The sequence below is a fragment of the Gymnoscopelus microlampas genome (assembly GCF_963454915.1).
Source record: "Gymnoscopelus microlampas genome assembly, chromosome: 22".
NCBI lineage: Eukaryota > Metazoa > Chordata > Actinopteri > Myctophiformes > Myctophidae > Gymnoscopelus > Gymnoscopelus microlampas.
Window position 1 is genome coordinate 41,601,973 of NC_139959.1, and position 14,518 is coordinate 41,616,490.

A 14,518-nucleotide genomic window follows, 5' to 3' on the forward strand; every position below is an offset into this window, starting at 1 on the left:
TTCGCTGACAACAGTAGCTGCACTGCATGCTCTCCTGAACAAACAACACTTGAGCCTGTCACAATAGATTCAAAAAGATGATTATAAAATACCCCCCAAAAAAATCCCTACAGAACACTTCAGAGCTCATTCCACGCTCCTTGTCTCCAATTCTATTGTGTTTATGTGGCTTTCTGAATGTTGATGACATTAACCCATTAAGACCGGGAACGCATCAAAGATTTCTTTGGCTATTCAAAAATAGCAGATCTACAAGATCATAGCACTATGAGCTTGTAGATCTGCTATTTGTTTTGTTTTTAATCGTTGACATTTTTGGCAAATCTTTAAAAGTAAATATATGTTTTAAAGCAAAACATTTTAACTCCGCTCTGTGCTTATGGGGGGTCCCTGGAACAACATGTTTTGAGATGGGGGTCCGCGGCCAAATACATATAATTTTGGGGGTGACAAAAGTTGTAGCACCACTGATTTTAGCAACATATTGTTTGGATTTAGAAAACATTTTTTAGATATGTATTTGGCCGCGGACCCCCATCTCAATTGTTTTTGTTCCAGGGACCCCCCAGAGGCAAAGTTAAGTTACAAATGTTTGCTTTAAAAATATACATTCAAAGATTTACACGAATATTCGCGATTTTTCAAAAATAGCAGATCTACAAGCTCGTATCGCGGCACTCGGTGCCGCGCTACGAGCTTGTAGATCTGCTATTTTTTGAATAGCCCAAAGAAATCTAAAAATGACACAGATGCGCTCCCGGATTGAATGGGTTAACAGAAGGTACAAGGATTATTTTATGTGGGGAATATTGAATATGGACGTAATAAAAATAATAATAATAATATCCCACATTGAAACTGTATTTAATTCACATTATATCATTGCTGTCGCCGGGCAGAAACCTCATATCTCCATATTCAAACCATTTGTGTTTTTTTCGTGAATCAACGTCCTACTTGATCATACTACAGCGTCACAACAAAAGCATCAAAAGCAGCAGATCTACAAGCTGGAAACGCGTCGCTTCGCGCCGCGTTTCCAGCTTGTAGATCTGCTGCTTTTGATGCTTTTGAATTTGAATCCTGAAAAGCCACAGTTTTGGAACATACAGATGTGCCATTTCAAAACTTCAAATGTCCTGCCATCGGCAAGACAGTACATTTTCAGGGGATTCCCAGGGCAATAAGAGGGACAAAGAAGGGCATTTAAAATGATGAATTATTTTGATGATCACTGCTTTTATGATGCTAATTCATTTGAGCAACTGGTCAAGGACCTCTTCAAATCACCTTTCTCCTCATAATGAGTCTGACACCTTCTTCAACACACATTATTTTGTTCTCATGTATATGGGTGTCTGTTGAAGGGAAAAACGGGGGTGTGTAGTGACAACTTCTTTTCAGGGGCAAAACAGTGCATTTTTAAGGGCAGAACAGGGAGGAAAAAATGCATTTTCAGGGCACTTTCAGGGAAAGAACAGTAAAGTGTGAAGTTTTGAAGTGGCACATCTGTATGAGGTTTCCACCCAACAGAGACGATTATGTTCAATGTGTGCTCTATACTTCAGTAAGATCCTTTGTACTCCCAAGGACATATCTGTGTGGATGTGCATATAATGATTCATCGTGTTGAAAAATAACATGCAAACTGACATAAATCACTGTTGTGTCGTGTTAGTGTTTTGGTTGAAGTGCCTCTTCAATGGTGGTGGAAGAAGTAGGCTACTCAGATATTTTACTTAAGCAGAATACCACATTATAAAAGTACCCTGTTACAAGTAAAAAGCCTGTGTTCAAAATGTTATTTCAGTAAAAGTACAAAAGTGTTGGCATCCACATAATACTTAAAGTACCAAAAGTAAAAGTACGAAAATGTTTGAAAATAGCCGATCTACAAGCTCACAAGGCATCGCGATGCGACACGTTGTGAGCTTGTAGATCTGCTATTTTTCAAATAGCCTAGGTATAAAATAGGGCTAAAGTGGTTCATGTATGTTTTATAATAACATGATTTATATCTGCAGAGTAACTAGTAACTAAAGTGTTCAAATAATTGTAGTGGAGTAAAAGTGCAATATTTGCCTCTGAGATGTAGTGGAGTAAAAGTACTGAAAAATGGAAAAAACTCCAGTAAAGTAAAAACACCTCAAAATTGTTTTCAAGTACAGTACTTGAGTACATGTACTTAGTTACTTTACACCACTGCACTGATCCCAGTGCCAACGCCATATCACTGCTGTGAGGTACATTGTGTGAAAACAAGGTAAAAGGACTGGATCTCAGAAAGCAAAGAAAAGCCTTTTAATCTTATAAACCATATTCCTGCAAATGATGGTGACATCTATATGATCTGTTTGTTCAGAAGTGTTGGAGGCTGCCTGCCAGCATCCAGTATGCTATGCCAAAGGTTTCAGCAACACTCTCCCTACAGTTAGAGGAGATGATCTATGATTTATGAGCTGAGCTTTGCCTAATCATTCAGCATACATTAATGTTCTCACATGGTGATGACATCTTGACCCATTCAATGTGGGAATGCATCCGTGTCATTTCAAAAATATCTCTGGCTATTCAAACAAATAGCAGATCCACAAGCTCATAGCGCTATGAGCTTGTAGATCTGCTATTTAAAAAAAAAAAGAAATCTTGAAAATCTGTTTCAAGAACTCCAATCTTTGCTTCATGAGGGTCCCTGGCACAAAACATTTTGAGATGTGGGTCCAGGGCAAAATTCATATCTAAAAGTGTTTTCAAAACCCTAACAGTATGTCACAGTCTTCTCCTCAGCCCTTGGACTTTAGCTGTGTTTATTCCTTTTGGACTTTTACTATGTATTCCTGTTCTGTTTTAGTCTTCTAGCTCTGTGTAGTTTGTTGTTGTGGTTTTCTATGTCTTATTTTGTAGTATTGTTCCTATTTTTTTCCTGTCTGCTTAGTTACAGTATCTGTACCTGTCTTGTCTCACTAGTCCTGTGATTCCCAGTGTTTCCACCTGTGTCCTGTTAGTTCCCTAGCCTATCCCAGTGTTGATTGTGTGTTGAGTTCACCTGTGTTTAGTTAGTCCTTGTCTACATGTATGCCCCTGTGTGTTTTGTCCAGTGTTGCCAGATGTACGATAATTATCGTATTTGTACGATTATTTGACCCTCTGTACCATGTACGATCAATAATTCCCAAAATGCCCAAATGTACGATCATTTCGCCATATCACAAAAAAAAATGTGTGAATTTACTAAATTCCCTGGCTGTTGATTGAAAATAATTCAGGAAATCAGTAAATCTGAACCTGGATCTGTACTTGGAGGCATTAAAACACCGGTCGTGTCTCTCCAGTCTAGTTTCAGGCTTTTATTTGTGTAGGTCCAGGAAGTTGCCTGCTTCCACGCAGCATTATGTGATGCGTTTTTGTCACGTAGAAGTCTCAAACAAGGTTGTTTCCTACACTAATTTTACACACATTTTTTTGTGAAATTACTTATTTACACATTCTTTCAAATACAATCATTTTAAGCCTCCGGTACGATAATTCAACATTTCCCATCTGGCAACACTGGTTTTGTCCCTTGTCAGTTTGTCGTCGTATTTGATGTGGTTAGTTCTTGTCCCATGTGTTTTCCAAGTCTTTGATAATTCTAGTGTATTCCTAAGTCCATCACATTCCTTGTGGTTTCCCAGTGAGGGGCTTTTTGAGAAATAAACCTCTTGAATATTCACTGCTCGGCCTGTATACCTCCTGTACCACACCTCGACACAGTATGTTGCTATATCAGTGGTGCTCCAACTTTTCCATGTCATGGACCCCCCCAAAATGATATGTATTTGGCCGCGGACCCCCCATCTCAAAATATGTTGTTCCAGCGACCCCCCAGAGACACAGAGTGGAGTTAAACATGTTTTGCAGATTTACAGACCTGGCTCCCCCCCAAGTAAACAAACACATGGCGTATTGTACATGCAAATGCCAATGATTTCATTCCAAACCGAGCCTCTGAATTGACATCACGCTGCATTTCTGATATAACTATATATTATTATACCCATTTAAATCAAAGTGGTCGCAATTTGTGTTCCGATGACTATACATGTAGCTCTTGTCAACTCTTCTAACTCTTGGTATTTTCTTGGGTAAACTAATGATAGGCTGTCTGTCTGTTTGTGCTTTCAGGGACAATGGTGGTACAAGTGGCAGCCACGGACGCAGATGACCCCACGTACGGGAACAGTGCCAGGGTGGTCTACAGCATCATCCACGGACAGCCATACTTCTCTGTGGAGCCCAAGACAGGTACGTACCGCTACGCTGTCATACCGGTACATGGAGGATCATTACATGTGCTGACAAGTCACCCTGAAGTACACACGGCCAGTGGTGGAAAAAGTGCATTTTTTTTTACTTAAGTAAAAGTTTCAACACTGCTATGTAGAAATACATAATACAGGTGAAAGTCCGGTATTCGAAATGTACTTGAGTAAAAGTACAAAAGTGTTGGTATCAAAATGTACTGAAAGTATCAAAAGTAGAAAGTATACTCAATATGCAGAACGTCCCATTTCACAAGTTTTCAAATGTATAAAATGTATAAAAATCATTTGAAAATAGCCGATCTACAAGCTCACAATGCGTCACATCGCGACACATTGTGAGCTTGTAGATCGGCTTTTTTCAAATGGCCGAAATGTATATGAAGTGGTCGAAGTGGTTTTGAAATAATAATCTAAATCTGCAAAGTAACTAGTAACTAAAGTTTTCAAATAATTGTAGTGGAGTAAAAGTACAATATTTGCCTCTGAGATGTAGTGGAGTAGAAGTAAAAGTACTGAACATTGTAAATCCACCAGCTAAGTAAAAACACCTCAACACTGTACTTAAGTACAGCACTTGAGTACATTTACTTAGTTACTTTACACCACTGCGCATACGACAGCGCTGTCATTCGAGTACATGGAGAATCATTAGATGTGCTGACAAGTCACCCTGAGTTCAGGGAGATGCTGTTGGTAAACATGTCATATTTCAGAGGTATATATATTGCACAATGTGTTGGTATTCAGAATCAGCATGTCCTGGAAAAACACCTTAGAATAAATGCCTCAGTGCTTCCCGTAAAATATATATATATATATATATATATATATATATATATATATATATATATATATATATATATATATATATATATATATATATATATATATATATATATATATATATATATATAGTGTCAACAATGCTCAATTTACGTTGCTTAACTTAGAGCATGCTTTAACCACATGAACTCTCTAGCGTTCCTATGGGCATGTCATGATAATAATAGGCATAACATTCTGAGAAAATTGGATTCTGCCCCAAAAAAATGCACATCCGCAAGCTCATGATATAATAAGTCGCACCCAGATGCGTGGTGGAGCGGATATTTTCGCTGAATGCATTTAGGGCTCTATTTTCACCCAGGGACGTGCCCAGATAGACTCTAGGTGGTGCTAGAGCAACTGCCCTTTGCCCTCTTGACCAGAAGTGCCCTTTTTTTTCCAGTTTACAGCAGGGGTCTTCAACAGGGGGGTCCGGGACCCCTAGGGGGTCCTCAGAGTTACTACAGGGGGTCCGCCAAATCTTTATGTGATATGATTTTTCTTTTTACCATAACCACTCGAAACCTAGCTTCCCTTTTCTGAGGAGAACGTTAGCCAAAAATAGCCGATCTACAAGCCCACAACGCCTCGCGCTGCGAGGCGTTGTGGGCTTGTAGATCGGCTATTTTTGGCAAAGAGGTATAGGTGTAGAGGGAAAGAAAAAAGAGCAGACCAAGTAAACAAAAAAAAGTATAATTTACTTGAGCACCTGCCCCTCAAAATGTCTGTGCACGCCACTGTTTTCACCGGTGCCTTACCCATTATCCCTAAACTTCTTTGCCATGTTTTACCATTTGGCGGGGGGGGCACGTAGGTCGAAGGGCTGGGGGGGGCAAGTCGGCTATAGACCCAGGAAACCTCATATTTTCCAAAACTCTTACTTTTTCACGATTTAAATTCAAAACTATCAAAAGTAGCAGGTCCACCAGCCCGAATTGCGTCGTTTCGAGCTTGCGGATCTGCTATTTTTGATTAATTGATTGACACTGTATACGATCAAGTAGGGGCCGTTCGTTCCCCCCCCCAAAAAAAAACACAAAAAGTTAAGCGTACAGAGTTAGGAGGTTTCTTGCAACGACAGCATCGATAATAATGTAGTTATTTTTTGGGGGGGCAATAAACTGTAGATGACACCAGCGTTGTTGAAGACGTGAGTAAAAAAAGCCATCAGCGAGAGAGGAATAAAATTAGGTGTATGAAATAAGGTGTGAGCTGGAGTGTGTTGATACTCATGGTGCTGTGGATGCTGAGCGATGCAACACTGCTGTCCTCGCTGGCTCGCCGCTTCTCTTCTTCTCTGTTTGGCTCATTAGCCACCGTCCTGCTGGGCCTCAGCTACCTCCACGCAAAGCACTCTGGGAAAGAAACACCAGAAAAAAGAAAAAAAAAATATGGAGCATCCATTCCCATAATATTAGGCGTCACTCTCTACTTCCCCCAGCAATGGTTATTACACACACACCGCTGTGGCTTTATGGGATGTCGTTGCTTTTTCCGATCCTCAAACTAAAAGAGAAACCTCATGCCATGCTGGAACCCAGTGTTTCTGTAATGTATTTTTCAACGCTTAGGCAAAAGAATAACAGGGGCTGCTTGGTAAAAAACAAAACATAATATCTAGGCGCTACTGTAGTTATACTATGCAGATATACCAACACCGTCTCACTCCCCAAAAGGCATATTTGTTTGTTTTGGACCGTCAAAAACGTTGACAACGTCCACGTTCGCTAATGCGGAAGTCCCGAAAAGTCAACATGTGCCTTATTTGCCCCCCCTCCAAGGCACATGTAGTGATGTTTGGTCACTAAGTCACATGTTGACTTTTCGGGACTTCTGCATTAGCGAACGCGGAAGTTCTCAACGTTGTTGACGGTCCAACACAAAAAAAAAAAAACTGTTAAAGCGAGCGAGTCGCGGTACCGAGCGTTGTGAAGTCTGCTTTGAGCCGACTCAACGCCGTCCGAGTTATGTACCAATTGCACATAATCGTAAATCATATATTCCCCGAAAGTCATATTTTGACTTTCTTTCACATGTTGATGTTTGGTCAAAACTTTTCCAAAAAAAGTCAAAATATGCCTTTTGGTAGTGAGACAGTGTTGGTTATTTAGATAAGATTTAGCTTGACCATAAATGCTTAGAATGTTATTTAGATAGCATGTTGTTATGTGATTCACCATGGAGTTTGATGACCAGCAAGGTTCATGCCATTTACCCTGATCTTAATAAAATAAAATACAAATCTAGAGACTAACCACTGGGAGGAGTTGGAGCCATTTTAGATAATATTAAACTATACTGTATGACAAAAATGCGCTCGGGTGGAGTGCTAAAGTCCCTGCCACCACCCAGGAGGTTGCGGGTTCGAATCTACCGTGGTGCATGCGGCTTTTTCTAGTTTATTCATCATTTGAGTCACAGAACCATCATTTGATGAGATTTAGACTCTCAGAACTTAGCATATTTCTCTGTCCTTGGATGAGATTTTGTCCACAATTCCATGTTGTATTGATGTTGGCACCATATGTTTAGGCATGCTGGCACCGGTGTTCACTCTCCATTCCGACATCTCACCACTCCGACTAGTGGCTTCCGCGTGCGGTTAGGGTTAGGTATAGGGTTCGTCAACGTCGGAAAGGCGACATGTCGGAAAGGAGAAATGCACCCGCTGGCACCAGATGAACAGGCACACTTTGATCATAATAACAATCCTTCTACATTCTCTAATTGTGTTAGACTTCTTGTAAACTAAGTAATGCCGATGTTTAACAATAATTTAACTCTTGAGAGCGTAAAATGAAACCAAATGGACCCGTGAGGGTCCATTTGGTTTCATTTTACGCTCTCAAGAATGAAAGATCTTTCATTTGGTTACCAACTCTCCATCATTTAGCTGGGGACCACCTGGAACCCCCTCAAGGACCACTGGTGGTCCCCGGACCACTGGTTGAGAACCAGTGATCTAAAGGAAGATGTCAGTACATTGAAGTGTCAGTCGGTACGGTTGACGGTAAAACCCAGACTTCATGTGATCCTGTCTTGTGTTCAATGCCTTGAAGAGTTGAAACACTCGTCGGCGCGGAGGCCATTTATTAAAGGCTTTTAAAGTTGTGCAAAGCCTTGATATCTTTCTGCTTTATGATTTATTGATCACTAAGAAAAGTCTACAGGTCTTACCTCCCCCTCCCTCTCTCCCTTGCTCTCCTTCTTTGACCCTTCTTGTGTTATTTGATATGTTTCCGCCATCATTTTGATGAGAGATGAGCCCTATTGGATCTCTCTCCCTCTCCCTCTCTCTCTAATATTTTTTTTATATTTTACATGTGCGTGTTCTATAGACCTAAGCCATTAAGACCGGGAACGCAACCATTATTTTATATTTTGGCTATTCAAAAATAGCAGATATACAAGCTCATAGCACGGTACAGAGTGCTGCGCTATGAGCTTGTAGATCTGCTATGTTTTGACATATCGTGAAAAGTTCAGCAAATCTTGGAATATGTATTCTACAAATGTCTTCTAAATCGTAACAGTTTTTTGAAGAAAAAAAAAATGCTCTATCAGTGATGCTCCAACTTTTCCATGTCAAGGACCCCCAAAATGATATGTTTTTGGCCGCGGGCCCCCCATCTCAAAATATGTTGTTCAGGGACCCCCATGAAGCACAGATCGGAGTTACACATTTTCAAGATTATTCAAAAAATGAAAAATGTCAAAAATAGCAGATTTACAATGCTATGAGCTTGTACATATGCTATTTTTTTTGAATAGCCAAAGAATTCTTAAAATGACACATGTCCCTTTGAGGCTGTGAAATCTTTGATTTAAGTGAATTTCTTTGTGTATTTTTTTTTTTCCAAAGGCTTAAACTTCTGGGGCCTCATTAGCGTTCTAAAACACTGATGATTACCTCACATTTCCTAGAGTTAACGCTCTGCTCTCTGAAGCAATTAAGACTATCCTATAAGTACATGTTAAACTTCCTTCATATAAGATAAGATGTTTATTTGTCATTGCATGATCAACATACAGCGAAATGTCGTTTAGTGCATCCATAACAACAACAGCATCAGCAACAAGGTGAAAAAAGAATACATATAAGATATAAAATATAAAACACTGCTCGAGCAATAAAAAACCCTTAGTCTGTTTGATAGGTCAGTCAGTTCAGTCCATAGTCACCTGTCAAAATTCATAAAATTCATAAAATTCATACGAGGGGCATCCATAATGCATATATTAGAGATACATTAAAATAAGATATAATATATATAAAAAGGCAACAGCTCACACAAATTGTTCATGTGTGTGTGTGTGTGTGCGCGTACGTGCACGTGGCTGCGCGCGCGCATGCGAGTCCAGCAGCACTTTCACAGCCTTCGGAAAGAAACTGTTTGACAGTCTGTTGGTTTTGGCCTTAATGACCTTCATCCTGCCCGAAGGAAGGGTCTGAAGCAGGTGGTGTCCAGGATGTGAAGGGTCCCTGAAGATCTTTAAGGCCCTGTTTTGGAGACGGTTTGAGTGAATGTCACTCAGGCGTGGAAGCGGAGAACCGATAATCCATTGCGCCGTTTTAGTCACCCGCTGCAGGTCCTTCCTCTCTGCATCAGTGCAGCTGGAATACCAGACTGTGCAGGCATAAGTCAGTATACTCTCGATGGTCGAACGGTAGAAATTGATAAGCAGGTTTTGTGGAAGTCCACTGCGCTTCAGTTTCCTCAGAAAGAAGAGGCGTTTCTGGGCCTTTTTGACCAGGTTTGAGGTGTTGAGGCTCCAGGTCAAGTCCTCCGAAATGTGCACTCCGAGGAACTTAAAAGTGGAGACCCTCTCAACCTCCTCCCCCCCGATGCTAAGACAACTGTGACTAGGTTTTTCCCTCCTGCAATCCATGATTATCTCTTTAGTTTTTTTTGTATTCAAGCTCAGGTCATTGTCCTTGCACCAGACAGACAGTGCACTGACCTCCTCCCTGTATGCCACCTCGTCATTATTTGTTATCAGACCCACTATGGTTGTGTCATCTGCGAACTTGACCAGAGTGTTGGAATGATGGTGGGCAGTACAGTCACTAGTGAAGAGAGAGTAAAGGATTGGGCTAAGAACACATCCTTGAGGGACGCCTGTGTTCAATGTAATAGTGGAGGATGTGTGCTGACCTAGCCTGACCTTTTGGGGCCTATTAGTCAGGAAATCCTTTATCCACAGACATAGATGCGGTTCTATACCTAGCATCTGTAGTTTAATTACCAATTTACTGGGGTTGATGCAGTTAAAAGCAGAACTAAAGTCAACAAACAACAATCTCACATAGATATTAGGCTTCCTCCCAAAGTTCTCCAGATGAGAGAGAGCTGTGTGTAGCACTAGTGCCACAGCGTCATCAGTTGATCTGTTGGCCTTGTAGGCAAACTGATGTTGATCGTGGGTGGGGGGAATGCAGGTCTTGATGTTGGCCAGCACCAGTCTCTCAAAACACTTCATGATCACCGGCGTGAGAGCAACCGGCCTGTAGTCATTCATACCGTTGATGGCAGAGGATTTGGGTACGGGGATGATGGTGGTTTCCTTGAGGCAGGTCGGCACGGTCGCTTGCCTAAGTGACCGGTTGAAGATGTCAGCAAAGACTGCGGCCAGTTGGTCAGCACATGCCTTCAGTGCTCGGCCTGGAACACCGTCAGGCCCAGGTGCTTTGTTGCCATTGATGTTTTTTAGGACCTGTTTAACCTGATAAGGCTGCAGAGTGAGTTGACACTGATGGCCCCCCTCCGTTATGATGTTAATGTCCGGGCTTGCATTACTGCTATTCTCAAATCTAGCAAAGAATACATTAAGCTGGTCTGGGAGGGTGGGGTCAGTCAAGGGGGGGGGTACTGGGGATCTGTTTATAGTCTGAGATATTCCTGATGCCCTGCCACATATCACGGGAATTGTTGTCAGTGAAATTGGCCTCAATACGTTTTTTGTATTGATTTTTTGCTTTTTTAATGCCTCTATTTAGGGCTGATCTGGCTCTACTATAAGCCTCCCTGTCCCCAGCTCTAAAGGCTGTGTCCCGGGCTCTGATCAGTATTCTCACCCCATTGTTGAACCATGGTTTCTGGTTGGGGAATATTGTAATCTGCTTCTTAGGGCATACATTGTCAGTGCAAAAGTTAATGTAGGACAATACAGTGGAGGTGTACTGCTCGATGTCCTCATGTTCAAAGAGCTCCCATGTTGTGTCCTCAAAGCAGTCCTGCAGGGCTGATGAAGCTTCCTCTGTCCAGGTCTGCACCATTTTGATTTGGGGCTTGGCTCTGCAGACACGAGGCCTGTAAGTTGGAATGAGTACAACAGATAAATGGTCAGATTTTTTATCTGTTCCCAAGTTCCCCAGTTCAGCTGATGTATAGGCCCTATAGGCTCCAGGTATATTTGTGTATACTCAAAAAATCAAAAAAAAAAATATATATATATATATTTTTAATTTTTCATATGTAATACAGCGAGTCTATACAAATTCATTTGGTATTCATTTGGCTACATATATGTAAACATGACCTGACATGAATGGACACAAAGGAATGACATGAATCTTTCATACGCGTTTGTATTCACAAGAAGATCAGAGGTTCTTAACTCATTCACTGCCAGAATTATTCTGGCCGCGTTTGAACACTGCCATATTTTTCATTGAAAAAAAAAAGTACTCAGGAGCCGAGATACAGAATTTTTAAGTTTTAAGTTAACAAGGAAGTGTATGGGAGTCTATATCTTCGAAAAATCATATCTCCTTGGTCTTTGGGTCAAAAAAAAAAAAAAAAATCAAAAAAAAAATATATATATATATATTTTTAATTTTTTATTTTTTTTAAAAAGTCGTTTTAGTCGTTCTTGGCAGGCATGGCTTATGGACAGAAGTCGTTTTAGTCGTTCTAGGCAGTATATGAGTTAACTTATTCATCTCCTTGAAGGCCAGTGGTTGGTTTACTTTCAAAATATTGCACGCACACACTCCAGCCCAGTTCATGGCATGAGAATCTCCATTAAATCAGGCTGCCACCCCCCCAAAATAATCATATTTGAACTGAGGACCCCCAAAATAATCATATTTGAACAGGGGACCCCGCTAAATAATCATATTTTAACTGGGGACCCCCCAAAATAATCATATTTGAACAGGGGACCCCGCTAAATAATCATATTTTAACTGAGGACCCCCAAAATAATCATATTTGAATAGGGGACCCCGCTAAATAATCATATTTTAACTGGGGACCCCTCACCCTGACAAGTACGTGGAATTGTAGGAGTTGAGGCATTACATTTAGTTTGACTCGGTTCCCAAAGATAATTATTGGGAAAATAGACGATCTACAAGCTCAGCTATCTTCACCATTTTTGCCTCTTGAGCCCCACCTCTGCTGCCAGGTTCATAGCTTTATGTCTCAATGGAAGGTACATGCCTCATGTGTACTCTCTCTCTCTCTCTCTCTCTCTCTCTCTCTCTCTTTCTCCCCCCCCCCCCCCCCCCCCCCCCCCCCCCCCATCTAGTTTGCATTGAGAAGTTTCATTTCAACTCTGGAGCGTTTTCAGTTTCCCTGAACTCGGGCTTCTTACTGACGGACTAAATCATGCAGGCTGAAACCTTCTTGGCGGGATGTTCTGGGTACCATTGACTGTACTATAGAACTTCACACTTTTAATGTGAAATCTAGATCGATTTGGTTCCTTTGGGGTCAGAATGCAATTCAACTGCCAACCCAACTCAAAGTGCTGCATGATGGGTCTAATTGATTTATGGATTGCTTTGTCCGTTGAACTTTGATTAAAAAAATAAATAGGTGAAACTATCAAAGTGGAAACAAGATGAGTCATGGCTTGACTTGGAGCAGTGAGATACCAGGGAAGTTGGGGTGGTGTTCAATTTACAAACCACTGCTGTTCATTTTAGAACAGGGGTCTTCAACAGGGGGTCCGGGACCCCTAGGTGGTCCTCAGAGGGGGTCCGCCAAAGCTTTGTGTGATAGGATTTTTATTTTTTACCTTAACCACTTGAACCCTAGCATCCCTTTTCTGAGGATAACTTTAGCCAAAAATAGCAGATCTACAAGCTCACAACGGCGTTGTGAGCTTGTAGATCTGCTATTTTTGGCAAAGAGGCATAGGTGTAGAGGGGAAAAAGAGCAGACCAAGTAAACAAAAAATGTTGAATCTGAAACACAATTGTATACAATATAGAGTAGGGGGTCCCTGCTTCATCTCTCTCTCAGCTAGGGGGTCCTTGGCCTGAAAACGTTGAAGACCCCTGTTTTAGAAGTCTGGCTGTCTGATCTTTAGGCATTATATGTGATAATGATAGAAGAATCAGGGTTGGCACAGCAAACAATAAAGCACAGATAGCTATGGTTTATGAGGATCATCACCACAGTTGGAGTGTGTCTTTGATGAGTCAGATTGCTTGGCAGACACTACACCCAATTTAACGGGTGTATAATGTGTTTTAATCAGACTATGATTAAGCCCATATCAATCCTTCCCAGCCTGTTTGTTGGATCACAACAGACCTCTTTGGGTTGTTGGTTCTTCTGGCCAGTGTTGATTTTGAAAGCAAATTTTGATTCAGTTTTAGTCATAGTCTTCCAAAATTCCATCTAGTTTTAGACATATTTTTGTCATCTGAAATGTTTTAGTGTTAGTTTAATTTTAGTTGACTAAATAGCATAAGATTATCTTGTAGATATTTTCCTCAGAGATGGAGTAGAAGTAAAAGTATTGAAACTTGTAAATGCCAAAGAAAGTGAAAAAAGACCTCAAATTGTACTTAAGTACATTACTTGTACTTAGTTACTTTACACCACTGTTAGATGGCATTGTTCAGTGGAGCAGAACAAGTCTCTAGACATACTACTAGAGTATATCTGACATAAATGTCAGAGCTTAAATCTACATGTAAATATGAAATAAATGCATAAACATGTAGTTAAGATATACGGTTAGAGCTAGCCATCACTAGCATATTGCTAACACATACATCAGGTTCGTCCATAATGTTGCAACATTGTTTTTTTGTGTACATGTAGCTATTGATACTTTTACATAAGTAACACATTTGAGTACTTTTTCCACCAATGTTTATTAGGGAACCATTTACCGAGGATGATACACGATTCCTTTTGAACCCATTGAGACCTGAAGCCGATTCTACATGTGTCCTAAATCTCAACAGTATTCTGAAAAACGTTTGTTTCTATATCAGTGGTGCTCAATCTTTTTCATGTCAAGGACCCCCAAAATTATATGTATTTGGCCGCGGACCCCCATCAAAATATTTTGTTCCAGGGACCCCCCAGAAGCAAAGATTTGAGTTAAAAATGTTCGCTTTAAAAAATATATATATTCAAAGATTT

The 14,518-nt window shown here is 40.7% G+C and overlaps 1 protein-coding gene across 1 annotated transcript in view; it reads left to right on the forward strand.

Moving 5' to 3' along the window:
- The window catches only part of cdh7a (cadherin 7a), a gene marked incomplete at both ends in the record, with an annotated part of 341,167 nt that overhangs the window by 158,824 nt on the left and 167,825 nt on the right, over window positions 1-14,518 (forward strand). The window contains one exon of the mRNA XM_084048218.1: window positions 4,165-4,284. Coding sequence (XP_083904344.1) covers window positions 4,165-4,284 — 120 coding nt within the window. The remainder of the gene's footprint in view (window positions 1-4,164; window positions 4,285-14,518) is intronic.